Source organism: Eubalaena glacialis, chromosome 18 (assembly GCF_028564815.1).
Source record: "Eubalaena glacialis isolate mEubGla1 chromosome 18, mEubGla1.1.hap2.+ XY, whole genome shotgun sequence".
In the NCBI taxonomy this organism is placed as follows: Eukaryota; Metazoa; Chordata; class Mammalia; order Artiodactyla; family Balaenidae; genus Eubalaena; species Eubalaena glacialis.
The window spans coordinates 17,884,137-17,910,207 of record NC_083733.1 but is presented as its reverse complement, the minus strand read 5'-3'; the positions used below and the strand labels follow the sequence as shown (position 1 = coordinate 17,910,207).

The 26,071-nt window shown below is 37.2% G+C and overlaps 1 protein-coding gene across 3 annotated transcripts in view; it reads left to right on the top strand.

Annotated features, from left to right (window-relative positions):
- The window catches only part of SNTB2 (syntrophin beta 2), a 96,752-nt gene that overhangs the window by 23,833 nt on the left and 46,848 nt on the right, over window positions 1–26,071 (top strand). For all 3 annotated transcript variants that reach the window (XM_061172826.1, XM_061172824.1, XM_061172825.1), the window contains exon 2: window positions 18,778–18,991. In XM_061172826.1, the coding sequence (XP_061028809.1) occupies window positions 18,778–18,991 (214 nt within the window). The remainder of the gene's footprint in view (window positions 1–18,777; window positions 18,992–26,071) is intronic.

Sequence of the window (26,071 nt, the reverse complement as noted above, 5' to 3'; positions counted from 1 at the left end):
TCCAATTTCCCTACAGAAAAATGTCTTCTGTAAGCATTTGTTAATTAGGAATTGGCTGCATTTTTATTATTTAATTATTTTAATAGCTTTTTATCACAAAATAATCAAATACTTTAAAAACCTAATCACTAGGAAAATATATAAAATTAAAGATTCCACCTTTCCCCAGACTTGTTTCTGTTTAGGGAGGTTTCACAGAGCCCTCTCATCTACTATGTTATGTACTTCTATAATATTAAAATATTTACAGAGTACTTTTATAATAAAAATATAAAGGTTGGACTTCCCTGGCGGTCCAGTGGTTAAGACTCCGCACTTCCACTGCAGGGAACGCGGGTTCCATCCCTGGTCAGGGAACTGAGATCCCACATGCTGTGCGGTGCAGCCAAAAAAAAATAATAATAAAATAAATAATAAGATAAAATAAAGGTTAAGTTGTTTTAAAGCAATGAAAAGAAGAAGAAGAAAAAAAAAAAGAAATCTTACATTCATTGGACCAGTGCTTAGGAGAATATTCTGGGATACTTTGGAGAGAAACAACTTCTGTTTTCTTAAGTAAATGTCAACAATAGTTGTGTGTGTGTATGTGTATTTTTTTAAGGTTGTTTTAATTAACCATTTCAAATGTAAAGATCCTAATGCTGTTAAATCATTCTTTAGCTACTCTTCAGTATAAACTTGAAATAAATAAAGAAACAAGTTGCACTGAAAAAGATTTCCTATGTGGCTTTTGTTATTTTTTTACATAGGTTCGTAGATTAGGCTAGGGCCAAATTTGAGATATCCTGTGCAGGTATCTTTGGAGTGCAAACAGACAACCCTTTGACCTGATTACATTTTACTACTTGAGGGCAGGAGCTCTGTAGCACACAACTTATACTAATGTCCTACTCACAGCGCAAGTGATGTGAATAGTGCGTGAGCGAGATCTATGTTGTATCCTTTCTTTAACTCAATTTTTTAAAAATATACATTTATCTATTATATTATGAAGTTTGTGATCTGTGTTTCAGTAGTGATCTCAAGCTCTGCTTTGAGGGGAAAAGTCTTACAGTTTTTAGAGTACTTCTTTTCTTTTGTATAATTACCTTGGTAGCTCTTTAAAGAGGAATAATCCATAACAGCCAGGGCTACCTTTCATGGTATCTGATAACCCTTAACTAAATATCAACAACCTTTCGAGAACAGATCACAGCTTTTCACATTGAACTCTGCACTCTGGCCTTTCCTAACTACTTACTTTTCTCTGAATGTTTCGTGTCCTCGACTTTATGCTATAACCCCAGCCAGGCATGCTCACTTCCACCTTGTCTGCCTGGGGCACTTCTGCTATCTTTCAGTGATCAAGTCTCCTATTACTTTGTATAATACATTCTATATATAGTTCTGTAATAGTGCTTAATATACTGAGTTGTAATTATTTATTCATTGGTAAAATAATAGTAGTATGTACATGGTTGGTCTTTCTTTTTGCTATTTAACGGCAGAGTAGCACATGGCAAGTTTTTTCTCTTAGACCTCAGTTTCCTCATTTGTAAAATGGGAGTAATAATGTACCTATCTCATAGGGTTATTGTGAGGTTAAATGAAATTATACACATAAAACAAAACACTTAATCTGTTTTTGAACATTAAATGAGTAGTGAGGATGGTGATTGAATATTTGTGTCCTCTAGAGCTTCTTGAAGACATGGGATGTATTTTATTCACCATCCAGGGATGGTGGTGCTGAGAGGAGCCTATTTCCTCGGAGCCCTGGTCTGCTTTGTGAGCTTTATCTCATTCATCCTCATAGTAGCTCTCCACCATGCTTAGGTCAGACTCAGAAAGGCACAGTGGTCATTTTTCTGAATTCCCACCTCATGTAATCCATTATGTTATATGGTAGTGCTCCTTGGGAGGAGGTCTTAACCACTTTGTACACTAATTCATTTAACCAACGCTTATTGAGCCCGTGCTTTTTGCCATGTGCAGTGTTAATTTCTGAAACTGGTAAAAATGATTGTTAGGTTCTGTATTAGGTCATAATAGTAATGTTTCAAATTTGTATGGCTTTTGTAATTTCTAAAATCCTTTTCCATACTTTATTTAATCTTCACAATAACCCCCTAAGGATAGGTTTTATGATTTTATATATAAAGAAACAAATACAAAGAAATGAAATTAAGCCACGAGTATGGATATAAGTTCTGAATGGATGGACACACGGAAGCACAGTCTCTTCCAAAAAGTAATAACTTTCTTTTGAAAAATAGTATTCTTATCTTAGCTTTTTATTTAGTTGTAACTTGGCTGGGGCTACCGTGCCACTTTTCCAACCAGCCTGTCCCCATGCCGTTGCTGCCATGCCCACGGCAGGGAAGGACACAATGGTTCTGACTGTTCAGTCTCCTCTGTGCTGCTAAGGGCTCAGAGAGCACCATTTGCTTTCAGTGTGGGCAGGCTAGGGAGTTAAATATTGATCCCTGATTATTAATTTTAAAGTCTTGTGTCTGATATAGAAAAAGTGAATTACCACAGGGTGAAAGGACTCTGACCTGCGTTTTTAAAATATGCTAATGGCAAAGTAATAGTAATAAAATGTACCCTTCTGTGAGATTGTTAGCCAGCATCGTATTTTGCCCTTTTTCTTTTTTCCCATTCTTGAAACATGAATTGAAGTGCTCACTTGCTCTCACACACGTGAGAGTATCATGTTAATCTTAGATAAGACCTGATTACTCCATTTTTTAACTATACAGACCCAGTGAGCAAGTTTGAGTGATGACTCATTTGTACTGGCAGCTGAGTAATCTATACAAATAGTGTTTTATGATTTTCCACTATCTCAAAAACCAAACTTAAAGTTAAGGATGTATTCAGGAAAAGATGACATGGGTTTTTAGCCATGGCTTTGCCACAGACTGTGACTTGCAAGAAGTTTTCTGATTTCTTTGAGCCTCATTTTTCATAGGGTTTCAGTTTAGCATCTTTAAAAATGAACAGTTTGTACAAAATTATCACTAAGGTCTCCTCTATCTCTGAAATTTTGTAAGTTAGCTATTTTTAGATTAGTATTTGTCCACAGGACACTCTGGATGGCTGTGTGTGTGTATAGGGGGCCAAACATAATACACTTGAAATTGATAGCTATTTCATTAATCTTCTCAAATATGATAATTTTTTTAGGCTATATTGACTCTAGCTCTATGATTCAAATGTACTTACTACACTGGTGAATCTTTCTCCTTTCCTAGAATAATCTTCAGGAGAGAGGTGGATTTAGCATGCATGAAGATAAATATAATCTCACGATAAGCACTCTTACTGATTATAGGAAGTGAATATTGACACAAATTGGCTGTCAATTGCAAGGGCAAACTTTCACGTATCCAAAGCTGCTCTATAATATTACTTAATATTATTTGACAAGAATATTTGTCTTGGAATTTTGGGATTAAATGTAGATACCTCTAGAATGACACTGTTCTTTGGTTTTGTCATTATTCTGACCTCTCAAATTTACTCTGACTCGTTAAGAATGAAGTAAAAGTAAAAGTGAGCGGGGGAAGTGGAAAGGTGTTTGTCAAAGGGTACAAACTTCCGGTTATAAGATGAATAAGTTCTGGAGATCTAATATTCAACCTGGTAACTATAGTTAACAATACTATATTATATACTTGAAAGTTGCTAAGAGAATAGATCTTAACTGTTCTCACCACACACAAAAAATTGCAATTATATGAAGTGATGGATGTGTTAACTAACCTTGTTGTGGTAATTGATTTTGAAACATTTGAATCATTTTGCAAAATGTCTATCGATTTGGGTGTGTCTCTTGGTTTATCATGAATACACAGAGCCTATGTATTTTTTGAGCAAGAATACTACAGAAGTGATATATCCTTCTCAGTATATATGGGAGGGTAGGGTGCATGACATCAATATGTCTTAATACTAATGATGTAAACCTTGATTACTGTTGAATTTCTCCACATAAAGTTACTATTTTCCCTTTTGTAATTAATAAATATCTTGGGGGAGATTTGTTGAGACTGCAGGTATCCTGTAACTATTTAAACTTTCACCCTTTATTCTTTAAACTTTTCACTAATTTTAGCATTTGTCAGTGGGTCTGGCCTGCAACAGTTATTATTGTAGTGTTCTAATGATGATTTTATCTTTTTCTCGTTCCTTTGACACTTTTTAAAAATTATATACAGTCAAACATATTATTTTTAAGTTTTTTATTTATTTCTGGCTGTGTTGGGTCTTTGTTGCTGTGCACGGGCTTTCTCTAGTTGGGGCAAGCGGGGGCTACTCTTCATTGCAGTGCACGGGCTTCTCTTGTTGTGGAGCACGGGCTCTAGGCACGCGGGCTTCAGTAGTTGCAGCACGTGGGCTCAGTAGTTGTGGCACACGGGCCCTAGATTGTGCGGGCTTCAGTAGTTATGGCATGCGGGCTCAGTAGTCGTGGCTCACAGGCTTAGTTGCTCTGCAGCATGTGGGATCTTCCCGGACCAGGGATCGAACCCATGTCGCCTGCATTGGCAGGCGGATTCTTAACCACTGTGCCACCAGGGAAGTCCCATGACACTTACTGATTGGAATGATTCTTTTTGTTTTTTTGGCTGCACCTCATGGCTTGTGGGATTTTAGTTCTCGGACCAGGGATTGAACCTCGGTCCTTGGCAGTGAGAGCGCAAAGTCCTAACCACTGGACCGCCAGGGAATTCCCTTATTGGAATTCTTCTATAAGAGCTGTTCCATCTCTCCCATTTACTTATTTATTCAGTTATTTATATCAGTGTGGGCTCATGGATATTTATAATCCCATACCACTATTATTTTTTTGATGTTCAAATTGTTCCAGCTTTTTAAAAATTACCTCTTAATTTTAAAAAGTAATAAAACAAATTATAAGTGAAAACAGTAATTTGTTGTGGGTTGACCAGTGCATTACACTATCGCTTAACATTCAGTACAGTAGCTGGTTTCTGTGCACTCTGACAATTCTCAGTCCACTACAGCTGAACTCCTTAGTCATGTGTTATATAAGAATGAGGAGGGAAAGAACATGAACACATCTTTGTCTTTTCTCCTCTTCCTGAACTCAGTTAATTCTGCCAATCTGGTCAGAAAATCCCTAGTGACAACAAAAGCTTGGCAGTTACTAATAGCAGTTCTTTTGTACAATAAGAAAAATTATAAAGTGTTTAAAGAGAGGGAAACTTGGATGGTATTCTTGTTCCCCAGTGGTAACTGACTGGATGTTCAGGATGGAGTGCTTGTTGACCCCTTGAACACAGCTATTGTGCTGGGTTAATATTCTGTTTCCGTCTATAGTTTATCACTTGGAGTGCCGATCTAAAACAAACCATCCGGTGTATCCAGCTAGTCCGGGACATCCACTTTGCAACGGATAAGGATTTCCTTGTGCTTAAACTGCTAGAATTTCTTTTTTTTTTTGGTCTAGTGGAAAAACATTATTAGTGTTTTTATTAAGTATTTTTCAGTTATATCATTTTGTTTGCTGTTGTTACATCCAATTATGTGTAATATTTTATTTATACTTCTTTTATAGCATTTATCACATATTACCTTTTGTCGTTTCTCCTTTATTAATTGGTCTTTATTTGGGGGGGAGGGGTACATATCTTCCTTTTCCATCTCAACTGAACAACTTGAGGACACAGTCTGTATATTAAACTTTTTAAATATCCTACATGCTTTGCATATAGGAGAGAGTTCTTTGTTGTTGAAGAGGGGGGAACATTACAGTTTTTTTTAAGAGTAAAAAATTGTTTCCTATCATTTATGTCAGGAATAGATAAAAGTATATACATTGGATTTATGAGACAAGGATTTTCTTTACTTATAGAAGAACGTTTTAATCCATTATTGACTCCTTATAATAAGATTAAATTTTCATGTCACTGCAAGAGCAAACTGCTCATCCATAAACCATGTATTTAAGTAGATAATAGTTTATTAAATAGAATTTTGTTCTAATGACAGATTTGTTCTAATAACAAATTTAGTTGAAGAGAACCTCAACAAAGATCATTCATATACAATTTATGTGATAACCTTCAGTCTATGGAGAGAGTGACCGGTCCCACATATTATTCAAAAAGCAGATGATGGTGTTGAACACAGACCCTTTATTCAAATATCTGCAAAAATCCTTAATCTAGAGCTATTAGCAGCAGTTTTTAACTAGATTTTTTTACCCATGCCATAAATATTTCTCATGATCTCCCCAGGACAGGGAAATTAGGATTACAAAATATGTCTATATTTGTGACAGAATTTTTCATAATTCATCCAACCAATATTTACAGTTCATCTTCTGTATGTTAGTGATTTCTGCTATAAACACTTTATACTGCCAAATTTTGACCAGTGTATAACATTCGTTTGTGCTAAAACTTAGTATGCATATTGTTATAGTGATGTCATGTGGAGTGGGATAAAACTTGCTCTGAAAGGTTGGAAGCAAGTGTAATGTCAAGCCAGAGTCATAGAAAGATTGTGTGTGTGCTAGAAAAATACAAGAATTTTTGCCTCATGAATGTGCAAGAGAATGTATTCAGGACCTTAAATAGCCCTGCACAGACTGCAACACAGTTCTGAGGAGTGACTAGAAAAAAGTGAAGAACCATGGATAGATAAGCAGTATAGAAGTGATGTGTTGTAATTATCGTTGACTTTTGTGGTCTTGACTTTTAATCCCTTCAAAGACCCTTGGTCAAATGGAAAAGACGGGCAAAACAGAAACTGTGACATATGAGAAGTGCCTTAATAGTGATATGTGGAATGTTACAGAAATATAAATGAGGAAGGCTATGTGCTGTCAAAAATTGATCTTTTTGTGAAAGGGGAGACAAAGAACAATTGACTTGCTGTCTTTCTGGAGATAACTACCCTTTCCAGATATTCTTTGATGTTGCATAATGATCCCATTCTGTAGATTATGTATGTTTAATGCCTGCTATCTTCCAGGCTCTCTTAACCAGTTTACTTTTATTTTATCAGTTAATCTTATTTAATCCTCTCAGTTATTCAGGACAGTTGGTATTAGGGTTTGTATTAGAGTTTTGTGGATTAGAAATTGAGATTGAAAAGTTAAATTATTTGTCCAAATCATTAAGTTTATAATTAATAGAACTGAAATTCAAATTTGGTCTATTCAATTTCATATCTTAGCCTCTGTCTACTCTACTATACTTTGTCCAGAGTATATTGTATTAATTGTACACTCAAATACGCACTGATATTCAGTACTTCCAACACTCAAACACAGGCGTAGGCACTTTTCATACATTATCTCATTTAATTCCCACAACAGCCATTTGAAGGTGGTATTCAGTGTTTAACAAATGTGGAAACTGAGGCTCAGGCAAGTAAATTATGTGCTTCAAACCTCTCAAAATTTAAATGGTAATATCAAGACTTGAACTGAGATTCATTTGACTTTAAAATTTGTTGCTCTGTATTTACACTTCAGTGATTTTACAAAAATTATCCAAAGGGCATCAACTGTAGGTTAGCAAATGCATTGTAGGGTGTGAGATACAGATATAAGACAATTGCACGCTGATACCCCACTGTTCTTTCAGCATTTATTGAATAGTGACTTTTCCCCCATTGTCGTTGTTTCTGCTATTGAATCTTTTTCTGAAATTACGTTCTAATCCATGTTTTTCTTTGTTATTTGATGGCATATATTTAAAATTAATTTTAATATTATTATTTAATAGAACATATGCTTATTATTTAAAAGTTCAAACATTGTAGAAATAGTTAACTTCAAAAATAGAAGTCACTGTAATTGAAATGTAGATATAACCATTATTAGCGAATTGGCATATTTTTTTTGTTTGTTTAGTTTTTTTTAACATCTTTATTGGAGTATAATTGCTTTACAATGGTGTGTTAGTTTCTGCTTTATAACAAAGTGAATCAGCTATACATATACATATATCCCCATATCTCCTCCCTCTTGCGTCTCCCTCCCACCCTCCCTATCCCACCCCTTTAGGTGGTCACAAAGTACCGAGCTGATCTCCCTGTGCTGATCTCCCTGTGCTATGTGGCTGCTTCCCACTAGCTATCTATTTTACATTTGGTAGTGTATATATGTCCATGCCACTCTCTCACTTCATCCCAGCTTACCATTCTCCCTCCCTGTGTCCTCAAGTCCATTCTCTTACGTCTGCATCTTTATTCCTGTCCTGCCCCTAGGTTCTTCGGAACTTTTTTTTTTTTTTTAGATTCCATATATATGTGTTAGCATACGGTATTTGCTTTTCTCTTTCTAACTTACTTCACTTTGTATGACAGACTCTAGGTCCATCCACCTCACTACAAATAACTCAATTTTGTTTCTTTTTATGTCTGAGTAATATTCCATTGTATATATGTGCCACATCTTCTTTATCAATTCATCTGTCGATGGACACTTAGGTTGCTTCCATGTCCTGGTGCGAATTGGCATATTTTTCTTGAGTACTTTATGAACATACAAATGTATATATAATTTTCTAAAACATAAAACTGAGAGCTTACTTTTTTCACTTAGCAACTCTGATACCCTTAGTTTTACCTTTGGTTTTATAGAGTTTGAGTCATTTTACCATGTTTTTAAGAATCTGATAGGGTTTATTAAAAAAAAAAAAAAGCAAAACTAGCCTCTACTTTCATATTTCAGCAGGAGACTAAGAAGCAATATAAATTATTCCTAACCAGCCTTATGCAAATTGCCTTTCTCATTGCCTCTACTCTAGTGAAAATGAAATTAAAGTCTTTATCTTTCTATTTTTTCTAATCCTATAGATGGTCAAGACTTTTCTACTGTTGTCAACAGTCCTCTGCTTTGTATGTTTTGAAGTAAGCAAAAAGGGTATGAAACAGATTGGACCATTGTTTCACATAAAGCAGTACTTCCTTTCAGGGGAGGGAGAAGTACTAAAAGTAGAATTGACTTATAAAAACAGAGATCTGGCATAGGAAATAAATATAAATCTCAACACCAAAAAGAAAAGAAAAATATGTAATTTGAAGTAGTTTTTCAAATGCAGTGTCTCCTGTTTATGGATTAGTTATATAAAGGATTCTAAACACACATAATTACTATTTAGTAGTTTCCACAGGGAAATCTGCCGGTAGCTGTCTTCCTTACAAAAACATTTAAAAATGCAAACCTAAGGTGTTTAAAACTTTTTTTTATAAAAAATTGAAAAGCTTGCATATTCTTTTGCAATTTGAAGAAACATTCGAAAGAAAATCACTTTAAATTCATTTTTTAAATATTTACTTTATAAATGACCCACAACTGGTTTTACCATATAAGATTAGTAGTTGAAGAAGACTACCAAGGAGAAATTATACAGTAAAGAGTCCAAAGACCCAAATTATTTCAATCTAGTTTGTTCTATGTTTGTATACATAAAAGCGTGAAAGCTAATACTTTTGAATAAAAGTAATAGATATCCATGTTAGAATTTGATTTAGGCCAAAAAAATATCTTTTTTTGCCAGTTTGCATAAATTTATTATAAAGGGCCATAATTTTAAAATCCTGAAATTTTAATTGCTGGGGACGAATTTCAGAGATACCTTATTTCTGGTTTGTTTGGATTTATTCCACTGTAGCTAAGAGGTTTAAAAGGAAACTTGAATTCTCCATGTCATCTTAGTAGTAATTTGAGATCATCAGAAAGAATACATCTCCTACTTTTATTGACTTGGACAGGCCTTGGAGTGAAATGGAGAAGGAAAGATGGGTAATGAAGTGAACTGAAAATCTCAGGACAAACACAAACTATAGTTATTTTTTTAAAGCAGAACATTGAAATCACATAAGCACGTGTACAGCTTCTGAGGACATGCTTGGTTTCTTTGCTGGGGATTTTTTCTTCCTGATGACTAGCAAGAAAAAAGGAGCTAACTTCACAGAGTTAAATGATAAGGCAATAATGGGAAATTAAGTATGACTTTGGAAATGCTAGTACAGCAAATCCAAAGAAGTATTGCTCAAATTTGTGTTAGATTTAAGGTTCTGGTGATTGTTCTGTAACTCCTCACTGTCGTAACTCACAAATCACTCCTCCCATGTCTTCAGACAAAAAAGTATAGAGACATGAATTTCCTGCTTTTAAAGAGAAGAAAATAATAACATCCTGCATTTGTTGAAGCAGGAGATCAAGATTGGGTTGCCATATATACATACCATTTTTCACCCATTAAAATAGCAAAGATTGTTTTAAATAAGGTTACTTCCTGTTGACAAGTCTACTGATGTGGACATGCTCATATACTGCTGGTGGGAGTATAAAATGGTATAATCCTTTTGGGGAGAAATTTGCAATATTTATCATGAGTCTTAAATATTCCTTTGACACAGTAATTTCTCTCCTGAAAAATATATTTATTATAGCATTATTTAAAATAAGTGCCCAATAAATTAGGGAACGCTTAAATAAATTATGGTAAACACGATGGAATGCTCTATAGCTATTTTTAAATGATGCTTATGAAGAATTTGTTTAACATGGGAAGATGTATGTTACCATGTTAAGTAAAGGACTAAAACATGTGGAAGGAAATGGGGTAGAATCAGGAATTTTTATATTTGTTTTCATTTTCTTTTCAGTATTTGCCAGTGTAATTATCTGAGGGGAAAGGATAAGGCCAGCAGAAGGCAAAATGGTGGTTGCCAGGGGCTGGGGGAAAGAGAATGGGGAGTTATTGTTTAAAGGGTACCGAGTTTCAGTATGGGAAGATGAAAAAGTTCTGGAGATGGATGGAGGTGATGGTTGCACAACAGTGTGAAAGTACTTGATGCCACTGAACTGTACACGTAAAAAACAGTTAAAATGGTAAATTTTATGTTATGTGTATTTTACCACAATTACCAAAAAAGGGGGGGGCCATTACAATGGTTTGGGTGATCCAGAGCATGTCGGTAGTGGGAATTGAGGGAAGTAGGTAGATTAGAGAAAAATTGCAGAGGTGGGATGAGATGGTTTGGCACTTGATTGGATATGGGGGCTAGGGAGAGGGAAGAGTCTACAAAGGTTTAGAGAAGTGGTTCCCAAAGCATCATGGGCATGAGAATCAGCCACCTGGGGGAGCTTTAATAAAATTCAGATTATTGGGCTTTATACCAGACTTGCTACACTACTGGTTTAGCCACTGTGTGGCTAGAAAGATGGTGCTGCTAATGCTAATAACTAAAGCAATGCACACAGGAGGAGATTAAAGATAATGAAGATCGGTTCACATGGGCATATGTTAAGTTTGAAGGGTTGGGGCAGCACTCTGGTGAAAGAAATCAGGGCCAACAAGAGAAATTGGTTCTCTAGATGTATGTTAAATCTAAAGATCCAGCACTGAAAGTTGCTAGAGAGGGACTTCCCTGGTGGCGCAGTGGATAGGACTCCACACTCCCAATGCAGGGGGCCCGGGTTCGATCCCAGGTCAAGGAGCTAGATCCCACATGCATGCCACAACCGGGAGTTTACATGCCACAACTAAGGAGCCCACATGCCACAACTAAGGAGCTGGTGAGCCACAACTAAGGAGCCCTGGAGCCGTAACTGAAGAGCCTGCCTGCCACAGCTAAGACCCGGTGCAGCCAAATAAATAAATAAATAAATATTAAAAAAAAAAAAAGTTGCTAGAGAGTAGAGGATAAAGTGAGCAGAAAGTGCTAAAATCAGAGCCTTGGGGAACAAATACACTGTAAGGCTAGGAGGAGGAAGCAGGTATTAGAAAATAAATGGTCAGAAAGGAGGAGTAAAAACAGTTGATAGAGTGTATTGTCAGATGTTGGAATGGTCAAGAATAGGGATTGAGAAAAAGGGCCTTTAGATTGGGTGAGTAAGAAAACATGAGCTAGTCTTTAGAATGCAGTTTTATTCAGAAGAGATTAAGGAGCAAAAGGAGAAAATAGAAACAGCAAGCATAAAGTTTTTATTTTCAAGGAGTGGTAAAGAGAGGAAGGAACCAAGTCAGGGAGAGTAAGATCAAGACAAGGCATTTTCCAGTTTGAGTAAACTTGGTACTAATTTAGGCCGGTATTTCTATGGAAGACTTGTCTCTCATGGGTCTCCTGTCTCTTTTGCTGTTCCTTCTCTTCTCCCCAGCCCCCTTATCCACCCTAAGGATAAGTCAACCCCCTTCTCCAGTCTATCAGGGCATCTGAGTAGATCTACCTTCAGTAGAGAATCTGACCCTTCTCACCACCTCCACTCCTATCACCCTGGTCTAACTACCATAATCTCTCACATTTAGTAACCTCCCAGTTGGTCTTCCTGCTTCTGCCCTTGCCCTCTTTCACTCTATTTTCAACAAAGTAGTGAGAATGATTAAAATACAAGTTAGATCTTATCACTGCTCAGCTTAAAACCTCCCAATGGCTTCCCAATTCAGAATAAAAGCCACAGTCCTTACAGTGACCTACATGAGCTGCCTCCCATTCCCTCTACCCTTATGTCCCTGTTTTCTCTCTTTCCCCCTCTATTACCCTGTGCTAGTCACACTGGCCTTACTTAATTTAACACTTTTCTCTCATCTGGAATGCTTCTCCCAAATATTCCCTTGACTGACTCCCCGCCTTCTTTAAGTCGTTGCTCAAATGTCTTCATAAGACGGCTCACCTAACCACCTTATTTACAGTCGCAAATTGACCCCCTTGCAGCACTCTGATCCGCCTTCCCTTACTGTTTACCCTTTTCCATAACACTTAATTTTTCATAACTTACTATATAATTTACTTATTTTAATTTTAATTTTTTAATTATGCAGTAAAATTGGCTCCCCCCCACCCCCCATATGGTATACACTTCTGTGAATTTTAACCCATGTATAAATTCTTGTGACCATCACCACAATAAGGATATAGGCTAGTTCTACGCTCAAAAAAAACTCATCACATCTTCCCCATGCCTGTCTTCATACAGTTTTGTCTTTTCAGTAATAGAATCATGCAGTATGTAACCTTTTGACACTGGCTTCTTTTACTCAGCATAATACCTTTGAGATTCATCCAAGTTGCTCAGTTAATTTTCCTTTTTTTTTTTTAATTTTATTTATTTATTTATTTATTTTTGGCTGCATTGGGTCTTTGTTGCTATGCGTGGGCTTTCTCTAGTTGCGGCGAGTGGGGGCTACTCTTTGTTGCGGTTTGCGAGCTTTGCATTACAGTGGCTTCTCTTGTTGCGGAGCATGGGCTCTAGGCACGTGGGCTTCAGTAGCTGTGGCACGTGGGCTAAGTAGTTGTGGCTCTTGGGCTTATTTGCTCCACGGCATGTGGGATCTTCCCGGACCAAGGCTCGAACCCGTGTCCCCTGCATTGGCAGGCGGATTCTTAACCACTGCGCCACCAGGGAATTCCCTCATTTTCCTTTTCATTGCTGAGTAATATTCTGTTCCCTGGCTGTACTGCAATTTATCCATTCACCCATTAAAGGAAATTTGGGTTGTTTCCAGTTTGGGCACTTAGGAATAGAGCTGATAAAAAACATTCATATATGTGAACATATATGAACATAAGTTTATGTGAATGTAAGTTTTTGTTTTTCTAGAATATAATTTACTTATTCATTACATTTATCCTTTTTCATTTTTTCATGTTTTGTTCATGGATATATTATTCTAGGTTCCCAAAACAGTTCCTGGCACATAGCAGGAGCTCAATAAATTAGAGAATGTGCAATGTTATTGATACTTTAAAATGGAAAGGTATAATGAAATCAGAGTCACTCTGAACATGTGTAAGGTTTACATCGCCGAACCCTAGACTGTGCAGCCTACTCAGACCCTAAATGGCAAGAGACTTGAGCTGAAAGGCACCTGCAAGTTGAGAATGTAAAAGGCTTTTTACGAAAAATAAGTAATTCCTCCCTAATGCTTTTGGTGGCCATCTATCAGATTCCTGATTTGGAGGAGGAGCTTGGGATGAGGTCAAGGAGAAACTTCTTGGGAGAATACTTAAACAGTGATGTCAACGTAACTCACTTGTGAGACAAATGAAAAGCCAGCTCTTCCACCCTAAAGATAGGTCAGAAACAAACTTGTTTGCAAAAGCAGGGGAAATATTGGCACGATTCTCCCTACATTGTCTGATCCATTTAGTTTCACTTAAACTTATAGTAAAGGTCACTTGAAGAGATAAGAAAATGATAAGCATTAGAAATTAGAGAGGAAAATAATGATTATATGAGAGATTGATGTTTATAAGCGAAGGTGATTGATATACCAGAATATTTGTGTTCACAGCCATAGGCTACTTCTGCACTATAAAGTATCTTTTGGATAAGCTTTTAAAAGCCACATAAATGGCATTCAGTTTAAAATCAGATGCTGCCTAATGCCCCAAACCAGGATAGCAGTGTACCTTGTTAATATACATGGACCCCTGTAACCTTATTCATTAGAGCATGGAATTCAGTAAGAATCAGTTGGATCTTGGATCCTATCCCGTGCATTATAGTTTTAGACGGTTCAACAAGGTTTTAGTTTAAGGTGGTTCCATGTTTAAAGTTTGAGCAAGTTTTCGGAATAAATTTTCTTCCTTTCTTAAATAAGGTTTTTTGTTTTTTGTATAAATGATATGGGCTCATCAAAGTTTCAAATATACACAACTACATAAAGAAAAAAAAAAGGCAGTCCTATGCATATTTCTAGGCACTATTGATATTTTGCTGAAAATCTTCCCAGATGTCTTTCCAGGTGTGTGTACAGTACATGTATATGTTTTTTGTCACTCTAAAGAGAAGGGATTATAGTGATGCTTTTAGGGTGGGGGAGAACCCCCTTCATTTTCAATAAGAGCGAGCAGTGCATAAAAGAAAGATTAACTTCAGCAACTAAACACCTAAAATACTATAAACATCAGAGTTTAAGCATGTTGAGGATGATCTTTAACTATGAGGAAAAGTGAAATAACTCTGAAATATATCACAGTTTCTTTTTTTTAATTTATTTAAAGATTATTTATTTATTTATTTAATTTGGCTGCGCCGGGTCTTATTTGCAGCACGCAGGATCTAGTTCCCCGACCAGGGATCGAACTCGGGCCCCCTGCATGGGGAGCGTGGATTCTTACCCACTGGACTACCAGGGAAGTCACATATCACGGTTTCTTTTTTATTATTATTATTAATTTATTAATTTATATTTCTTTCTGGCTGCTTTGGGTCTTCGTTGCTGCGTGCAGGCTTTCTCTAGTTACGGCGAGCGGGGGATACTCTTCATTGTGGTGCACAGGCTTCTCATTGCGGTGGCTTCTCTTGTTGCGGAGCACGGGCTCTAGGCGCACAGGCTCAGTAGTTGTGGCTCGCGGGCTCTAGAGCACAGGCTCAGTAGTTGTGGCACACGGGCTTAGTAGCTCCGTGACATGCGGGATCTTTCCGAACCAGGACTCGAACCCGTGTCCCCTGCATTGGCAGGCGGATTCTTAACCACTGCGCCACCAGGGAAGTCCCCATATCACGGTTTCTGAGTTGACCTGAATGCCATGTGGCGGTGTAGAGACTTTACTTATCCAGGCGGGTATCCAGGTTAAAGCACTGTGGCAACTGGGGAGGTCTAAGAACAGGACTCAGACAGAGCACCTTAACTTTTCACCTTTCCTGAATCTCAGGTAAATTAGAAACAGGTGTCTATTTATGGTTCTCCAGCCATTATGGATAACCAATTAGATGGGGGTATGGGTGCCATTGTCATCAACTCAAGTGAAACTCATTGCTCTTTTAATAAGGCCATGCAATAGGCTATGTGTGTATGCCTGTTTTATTTACTTTATTTATTTATTTTATTACACATATTTAATATGTGTAGTAATCAACTCATTGATGCTACTCTGTGATCAAACGAACTTCTGAGTGTATCATAAAGGGGGCTTTTCTAACCACTGTAGTATTCAGGAGTAGTCATTTAGAATGTCTTTAGTTTCCCCCAATTAGTAGCCCAAAAGTTAGTATACTGCCTTAAATGTTTGAAAAGTAACTCTCTGCCATTGGCAGTGACTAGAAACTGTAAGAATTTCTGCCAAAGTTATTGTGATCTAATTCTCTCTTGAAAGCACAAAGCTAAACTAAAGCATGTATTGAATGCCTGAGTCAGCTGCTCAAAGGATACACTGGTTGCGCCCCTGCTCATTTTTCTAGGATGAAAAAAATCTCCTTGGTGACCTGAAGTAGTTAGCTTTTACTCTCTCCACCTAGAAATACACATATTATAACTATACATAGAAAGAACACACACATACAAGCACACACAAACTCTTTCTAAATGTTGGCATTAGCATTATTATATTTTCTAGAATTATGCTTAACTTCAGCAGATCTTCTTGAATAACTTATACGAAAATAATTTTGCCTCTTCTACTGATTGCTGTTTAAAATTTTTAACTTTTCTAGCTTTTTAATTTAGGGAAGGAGAAGAAAGGCACCTACTACTTATTGAATGTTTAGCATGTGCCTAGAATTTTTACTTGCTTAATGTTACTGCCATTTTATAGATGAGGACTTCAGAACTGTCAAGTGAGGTCACGTAGCTCTGAAGTAGCAAGCACAGTTAGTAGTTAGTATTTGAACAAGGTCTGATTCCAAAGGCCTCTCTGTCACCACATCGTGTAGAGTGAGCGGTAGGATGCTATGCTTATAAAAGATTATTATCAATATTACTAAGTAAAAAAAGCAAGATGTGGAAACAGTAAGCATAATATACTACCATTGTGTGTATTTATGTATATACACATATGTGTGTCTATTTTCATACATGCTTAGCCTGTTGCTGGAGGACCATACAGTAATTGCCTCCAGGGATGGGAATTGGGCTGCTAGAAATACATACTCTTTATTATAAAACCTTTTATACCTTTTGAATTTTGTGTTTTTCTCTCTCTTTTTTTAAAAATTTATTTATTTTATTTATTTTTGGCTGCATTGGGCCTTCGTTGCTGCGTGCGGGCTTTCTCTAGTTGCGGCGAGCAGGGGCTACTCTTCGTTGCGGTGCGCGGGCTGCTCGTTGCGGTGGCTTCTCTTGTTGCAGAGCACGGGCTCTAGGCACATAGGCTTCAGTAGTTGTGGCACACAGGCTCAGTAGCTGTGGCTCGCGGGCTCTAGAGCGCAGGCTCAGTAGTTGTGGCGCATGGGCTTAGTTGCTCTGCGACATGTGGGCTCTTCCCGGACCAGGGCTCGAACACTTGTCCCCTGCATTGGCAGGCGGATTCTTAACCACTGCGCCACCAGGGAAACCCTGAATTTTGTTTTATATGCATGTATTACCTATTCAAAAAAGAAACAATATTTTAAAGACTTGTTAGCTATGTTTTTAGAAACATAGCTGATTATTTTTTAGATTTAGTAATCTATTTCTTAGTAAAGTTTCATAGACTTGTAAAGCTTCTAATGCTATAAAATATTAATACTAGCTATTATGACATTGATAAGCATTGATAATGATCATATCTTTCTAGTTTTTCAGTTCCCATGATACTACTCTAATGACCTACCACAGTGGAATTTGAGAGGAGGTAGATTACTGACGTAACATATATTGATGTTAGAAGAGGAAATGGTGACCGATTTATCTACATTCAATGATTTATTGACATTTTAATTCTTTTAAAGAGTTTACTAAAAAAGGATTTAACAATCTTCAGTTTATCTAGTTTTTGAAATAAGAGCACAATGCCTCAAATGATAGTAGTTGCCAGTCATGAATGAGGTAAAAGAAATATTTTATATGTCTTAAAATTGAACTTAAAAGAAAAACATTTTGCATATATTAAAAGCTATATCTTAACTTGGGGCTACCGTTAATAGAAATACCTTGTTTTTGACTATGTTTTTGTACTTGTTTTTCAAAGCTATAATGGTTTGTTTCCATAACTGACTCCCTTACTAGACTGGGCATTCCTTGAAGGCAGGGTCCATGCCTAAGTTACTCTTGTATTCTCAGTGGCTAGCCTAATGCCTGATACTTGGAAGGTAGCTAAAAATGTTGACTGAGTTGAATCGAACTGAAATAGAGATACATAGCTTAGTCTGGAGAAGAGAGAGATAATCTCAGTCTTCAGATATCTGAAGGGTTCTCATGTGGAAGAGTTTGATGTGGCCTCTGTAGTCAGCAAACCAATGGGTGGAAGTTTCAAGTTTCTAAATGTTGAGTTGTCTAAAGCTAGATGGGGCTGTCTCAGGAGGTACTGAATCTATCTCCAGATTCATTCATGATGGCCAACTACTGAGATAATTCAGGTATTTAATTGTTCATTTTTTCCTTCACTCATTTATTCAAACATTTACTGAGTAGGCACTGGTCTGGATGTTAGACACCACGATTGAATAAATTGTAAACCCTGCCTTTGGGGAACTCGCAGCCAGCAGGGGAACTGAAGTATTAACAAAGGATTACAACCCAGGGTGCTTAGAGGTTGCTACAGAAGAGTAATGGTAATACCCTGGAGAGAGTGAACAGGAAAGTCTGCTGAGGAGGTGACTCTTGAGTAGAGTTGACCAGGCCGACAAAGGGAGAAAGGAGTCCTAAGCAGAAGCAACAATATGCAAAGACTCAGAAGTTAAAGTTTTTAGGATAGAGCAGTGGTATATCATTTGGATTACATGTTCTTAAAGCACCCTCCAATCCTAAGATTCTGTGTGCTGGCTCTTTAACTTCATGTATTTTTTCACTTCATGCCAGATAGTTCGTGTATGTATATATTTCAGTTGTTATTTTTCATAGGAAGCAAAAATACTAACCTTCTTCTTTGATTTTTGTTCATTAGTTAAGTTCATCCGAGAAGTAACACCATATATCAAGAAGCCATCGTTAGTATCAGATCTGCCATGGGAAGGTGCAGCTCCCCAGTCACCGAGCTTTAGTGGCAGTGAGGACTCCGGTTCTCCAAAACACCAGAACAGCACCAAGGACAGGAAGGTCATCCCTCTCAAAATGTGCTTTGCTGCTAGAAACCTAAGCATGCCGGACCTGGAAAACAGGTGAGCTGTACCTAAGGAGAACATCGTACTCACAGCTTTGCAAACTTACAGATATGTTGCAATATTACTTTCTCCCTTTGCGTATTTTTATGCAATAATATGACTGTTGACTAAATTATATAGAGGAAAACATCAGTCTGAGATGAGAGAATCATTTTTGGACTTCCATATTTAACTTACTTCACACGTATATGTACATATATAGATCAATTTTGGATGAACACACAAGAAGCTTAATGATGGTTATGCCTGGGGAATGAAATGGGATTAGAAGGTAGAAGGAAAGAAGAGGCTTCTACTTTTCATTTTAAACCTTTCTGGAGTGTTACTATTAGTTTATTCATTATGAATAGTACTTAATAATTGAAGAAGTCTTGTCCAAGAAATTTTAAAAAATATCTCCTAGGAGGAAATTCCTTATACTATGGTAAGTGTAAAGAATCAGAGATCTTCATTATAGGTCAGACTGCATCAACTAGTAACGTGACTGTGGCAGGTTAGCTTCTTTTGACCTCAGTTTCCTCGTTTGTGAAATGAGAGCATTGGACTGGATAATTTCTAATGTCCCTCCTAGTTCTATCACCATTTGGGTTCTATGACTTTGTCTTCATTAATGCCATGATGTGGTACTGGTAAACCTAGTGTTAGGTTAGAGATGGGAAAAAAAGAGATAAAGAAACTAGTCCAAAGACATAGTTAAGGATAAACTTTTTATAATATACTTTCGCTTTTATGGTCTCCTCTGATCTGAATGCACAGCCAGGTGCCTAATCAGGATGGGATGGTTCACAGAAGACAGCAAGAAGCTGAATGACCTTCTTGGGCATTTTAGGCCATGGGGACATGGAAGCTCCTGCTCTATAATATATTATGTGTATGCTGGAAAGAGTTGAGCTCTGCAATCACACAGACCTTGGTTTGAATCCAAACTAGGTCACTTGCTCCAAGGAAGGCTCTGAGCGAGTTCCTTCACCTCTATAAACCTCCATATTCTCAGTGATTAAAAAAAAAAAATAAGAATAATGCTTAACTCAGTGTGCAGATTAAATGGGATAACACACATGAAGCCCTTTGCATAGAGCCAAACACATAGTAGGTTCTCAAGAAATAGTAGCTTAAAAAGTCTTAACTGCTAACTTTGTATGCATACATACATATATAAATATATAATATATATATATATTTATATATATTGGCCACGCCATGCAGCTTGTGGGATCTTAGTTCCCTGACCAGGGATTGAACTCAAGCCCTCAGAGGTGAAAGTGCGGAGTCCTAACCACTGGACCGCCAGGGAATTCCCATGTATACATATTTTGAAAATTACATTCTGATATATTTGTATTGTTTTTATTTGCTTTCTTTTAAAAGTTCAAGACATAGAAATTACTTCTTGTTATATACAGGTTTATTTGTGAAAGATTGTGTGTATATTGAGTCATATATAAATACAGAACAGCTTGATCTTTAAAGAAATGTTTTTTTTTTTTCATACAGTATGAATCTAATTTGTACTTATGCATACCAGGGTCGGCGATGGGGATAGATTGGGAGATTGGGATTGACATATAAACACTACTATGTATAAAATAGATAACTAATGAGAATAGACTGTAAAGCACAGGGAACTCTACTCAATGCTCTGTGGTGACCTAAGTGGGAAGGAAATCCAAGGAAGAGGGGATATATGTATATGTGTGGCTGATTCACTTTGTTGTACAGCGGAAACTAACACAACATTGTAAAGCAACTATGCTCCAATAAAAATAAAAAAGAATCTAATTTGTAAAGTAAATAATCAACTCTGCCTCTTAAATACAAATTAAAATTTTTTTCTCAAATGAGATATATTTATGTAGAGACTGTGATCTGTTAATCATGGACTTAAAAAAAATTATGTAGTTAGGACTATAGAGAAGGAATTAGAATAGAGTTACGATGTGATAAAGAGAACAAATAGCCATTAAATTTGTCAACTGATTGTCAGGCTGAGGAAAGTATTCAGGCTAAGTCCCTTCATAATAAATCATTTCTTTTTTTTTAATAAATAAATTTATTTATTTATTTTTGGCTGCTTTAGGTCTTGCTGCATGCTGGCTTTCTCTAGTTGCGGCGAGCGGGGGCTACTCTTCGTTGCAATGTGTGGGCTTCTCATTGCAGCGGCTTCTCTTGTTGCGGAGCACAGGCTCTAGGCGCGTGGGCTTCAGTAGTTGTGGCACGCGGGCTCAGTAGTTGTTGCTCGCGGGCTCGAGATCGCAGGCTCAGTAGTTGTGGCACATGGGCTTAGTAGCTCCGCGGCATGTGGGATCTTCCCGGACCAGGGCTCGAACCCATGTCCCCTGCATTGGCAGGCGGATCCTTAACCACTGTGCCACCAGGGAAGTCCCTATAAGTCATTTCTGAGAATGAGAATGGATTGTTGTCTTAGTCTGTTCAGGCTGCTGTAACAAAATACCATAAACTGGGTGGCTTATAAACAACAGAAATTTATTTTTCACAGTTAGGGAAAAGCCTTGGAAGTCTAAGATCAAGGCACTGGCATATTTAGTGTCTAGCGAAGGCCCACTTCCTGATTCATAGATGGTCATTTTCTTGCTAAGTCCTCACATGGCAGAGAAATCTAGACAGCTCCCTGGGGTCTCTCTCGTGAGAGCACTAATCCCATCTGTGAAGACTCTGCCCTCACGATCTAATCATCTCCCAGAGTCCCCATCTTCTAATTTTGTCACATTCAGGGTTAGGATTTTAATATATGAATTTGAGGCAGGGACACAAACATTTAGTCTACAGCACCTGTAGTGCTGCTGATATATTTCTATAGCACGCTGGGGTTGTGGGAGTAGGGAGAGAAGGAAGGAGGAAGGTGATATGACTTGGCTGTATTGCTGAAAGTGGTGCTAGTTTATCATCCACTAAGACATCTTTTAGAGCTCAATAACCTTGACCTTTATTAAAACTTGGGGCTGCATTCTCTTTAGCGTATATGCTAAAGACATTCGGTGGATGGTCAAGTTTGAAATAGGTTTTCAGAACCAACAGGAGAGGGCAGTTTGGGCTACAAGAGTTGTATCACACCGTGCTCTTCAGTAAGATGATCAGTCTACTTATTACTATACAAGGATAGGTCTTAGAAGAGTTAGGCTTTTGCAGATTATCAGGCTTAATGCTGCAAAGTAATTTGTTTCCAAAGTTACTTAAAATACCAAATTTGGGGACTTCCTTGGTGGTCACGTGGTTAAGATTCCGCGTGCAGTGCTCTCAGTGCAGGGGGCACGGGTTCAGTCCCTGGTTGGGGAACTAAGATCCAGCATGCTGCATGGTGCGGCCAAAAAAAGAAAAAAAAATACCAAATTTGCAAATGATCTGCTTTTTGTAAAATAGAAGTTGGAAGAGATTCAAGGTTATTCTTATGTCACTCTTACTTGCATTCCAGTGTGCTTTCTAGAGAAAAAGAAAAGCAGTAGAATTGCAGGTACCTGGCAAAATTATACGTAACTTTGGTTATACCCACAGGAATGTGAACATCTATCCTAAGTGTCTTGGTAGAAAAAAATGTTCAGAGCCATTGACTAATTAGACTGAAGTTAGGGTGATGGACTTTGTAACTTTAGGCAAACTATTTGTTTTCATAAGCCTTGGTTTCCTCCTGTATAAAATGAAAGTTTATATGAGGATTAAATAAGAGAACAGTTATAAAATTGGCATAGTATGCTCTCAATATATTATTATTATAGGTGCTGTTGGTGTCCTTGTGACCTTAAGTAAGTCCCTTAATTTCTCTGTCCTCCTATTTTTTTCTTTCTGTAAAATGGACATAATAATGCTTGCTCAACTCTGTTCTTTTACTTCAAGGATAAATAAGATAGTATCTGTAAAATCACTTGGAGCTCTTTGATCCTTAAATTTATCTCAGCTCTGTCAAAGGAAATGTCATGACAGGTAACACAGCTGCAACATTTAAAGCCATGGAGAAAAACAGTTCATTTATGAACAGCAAAAATAAGTTTCATCAGGACATCTGTCACCAAGATATTTATCACATTGCAGCCTTATATAACTGACCATATTTCTATTTGAAAATCTTAATCTTCCACATAGTCTTTTGTAAAACTCTGACAAGGAATAGGCTTAGATGTTCCCTAATCTGGAAAATAATTATGAATCTAGTATTTAAGCCCTACATAGGCAAGTGGATTCCCATCATTCTTCATTTTTTCCCTAACAATTTATTATGAAAATCTTCAAACATACAGCAAAGTCGAAAGAATTTTATAGTCAACACTCATTTTTCCACCACATAGATTCTACCATTAACATTTTACTATATATACTTTATCATGGATTGGCCCACCTATCCATCCGTCGATCCATCTTAATTTTCTTTGATGCATTTCAAAGTGAATTGCACACATTAGAATACTTCTCTCTACTCAAGCATGCATATAGAGTTCAGTGTTTTTGCTGTAGCTTTTTTCTTTTGAGACAATATTTGCATACAATAAAATACACAAATCCTAAATTTTGACAGATGCATAAAATTATGTAACCCAAGCCTATCAAGATACAGGACATTACTGTTACCTTGGAAAGTTTTCTTTTGCCCCTTCCCAGTCAATTCCCTCTCCCACCTTCCAAGGCTACTACTGTTCTGACTTGCTGTCATAGATCTGTTTCAACTATTCTAAAACTTCATGTAAATGTAGTCATATCATATGTACTTTTTTGTGATAGAATTATTTAACTCAGCGTAAGAATTTTGAGATTCATTCTTCTTGTTGCATGTAACAATAGCTCTTTCTCTTTTATTGCTGAGTAGCGTTATGTTTTATGAATATAACATAGTTTCTTTATCCATTTTCCTATTCATGGATACCTGAGCTATTTCCAGTTTGGAGCTAATATTAATAAAGTTACTGTGAATATTTTTGTTCAACTCTTGTGGGCATACGTTTTTATTTCTCTTGGATAAATTCTTAGGAGTGAAACTGCTGGCTCAAAGAGTAGGTGTATGTTTAGTTTTTTAAAAAACTGCCAGGCTTTTTTCCAGAGTGGTTGTGCCATTTTACATGCCCACCAGCAGTGTGCAAGAGTTTCCATTGCTTTACATCCTTGCCAGCATTGGTAGTGTCAGTCTTTTTAATATTAACTATATTAACTATTAATATTAAATATTCTGATGGGTGTGTAGTGGAATCTCCTTGTGGTTCATCCTTCATTTTAATGTAAAGACTTCACTTTCTAGATAAAAAACTTATTTGACATGAGAGGAAAGTGTCCTTTTTTTCTGTTTTACTACATTGATTCAGTTTCACTGTCTAGAGCTGAGAAAAAGTGCTGACCATCAGAATGAATAAGTAAAGAGGGGGAGGAAGTTTATTCGCTTCTTCCACTTCTAGTCCTCAAGACCTCACTAGATGCTTCTGATAGTTATAAGCGGTTCATTGTGGAAAGTGAAAGCTAAATAAATAATGACAAAGTCCAGGGAGAGAACATGAGCCTGTTCCTTAGCAAACAGCATTGTGGGCAGTGCGGAGTTTAGCGAGGACAAGGTGTTCGTAAACGCTGCTTTTCGGAAATGTAAATCTGTTATCATTGAGCTGGTTCACAATGTCTGGGTCATCTTCACTTTGGCTGTTTTCCATGTAAAAGGTAAATTTTGGCTTTATGATATATAAAACAACATGATTATTACTAAATTGAACACATAAGTTATGTCAAAGACTTTACTAAGCAGAAGAAATAAGCAGGCTAAACTTAAGAATCCTATGCTTCTGTGGACCTAAACATGATCTGATTCATCTGATCAGAATGTAATTGCATTTCTCAGGAAATCCTCAGTGGTTTGACCAGAGGCCAGAACTCTTCACACTGTAGCTGTCTCCTCCTCTCTCCTGTGGGCCCAAACAATGACTGGCAGACTGCCTCCAAACTTTTATTTGTAGAATTTTCATTTGAATTTGTCTTTTAAAACAGCAGTAGACGTTAGGAAACACTTTGTCCCCTTTATCAGCTCTAGGGGCTGCTTCTTCAAAGGCAGACTTCTGGATCCTAGAATCATTAGTCCTATTTTGGAGTTTATTTTCTGTTTCTTCTAATTTAATTTTCTATTTTACAATCACTTTTTAAGAAACACTGCAAAATTTCTCTTTTCATGAAAAATTGGTGATTCTGTCCTGGGAACTGTTTTATTTCCTGTTTTCATCTTTTTCCAGCCTATTGGTCCCATGATCTTTTCCTGCTTAATCAGGTTAAGTTTATTTTATATCAGACTTATTTTCCTTTCTTTCAGTTATTAATAAGTAGGATCTTTAACATCGGGATTTTCAGAGTTTAAACTGTGGCAAAGGAGCTGTGTCTGAGACACTCTCCCAGGAACTGTATGAGGTATAAAGGCTTTTTCAGAAGGTGAATGTTTTGTGTCCGGAGAAGGATGAACTGATTCCTGCCGTTAGCGCTAAGTAGGTCAGTAGGAGGAGTGAAAGAAATTTTTTGTCATGGTTTTGCAACAACTTTTAGCATGCGATTAAGGATGTTAAGCTGGTTACAGTGCCAAAGCAACCAGCTGGAAATAAATAGCCTCTGTAGAAAACAACTAGCCTGGTATAGGGTCTAAATTAAGGACATCACTGGCTCTTGCACTCAGTTTGGTGGAATGAGGGTGGATATGAATCTTCTTCTGGGTTGAGGGTGGGGCACTGGCCGCTGGGGGTGGGGAATGCTGAAACAGTCAGCCGGCCTCTTTATTTTAGCTGAGTGCTTTACTCCCACTTCCAGAGGTAACTGGTGCCTCCAATTCCCCAGCCTCTTCAGGATTCTGCAACATGGATCGGCTTGGATTTGACTCTCCCCACTTTTCTTAGGTCTGCTCTGTCTGTTTGCCAGCTTCCAAAATTTTGTTGTAGTCGCTCTTCTCCTCTTCTCCCTGAGCTTGTAGGATTATGCTTTTTAAAAATTCCCTTTAAAGTTTGGTGGTGATTTCTTAGATACAACACCAAAAGCACAGTACATAAAAGAAAAAATTGATAAGTTGAACTTCATTAAAATTAAAAACTTCTGCTCTGTAACAGACACTGTGTACTA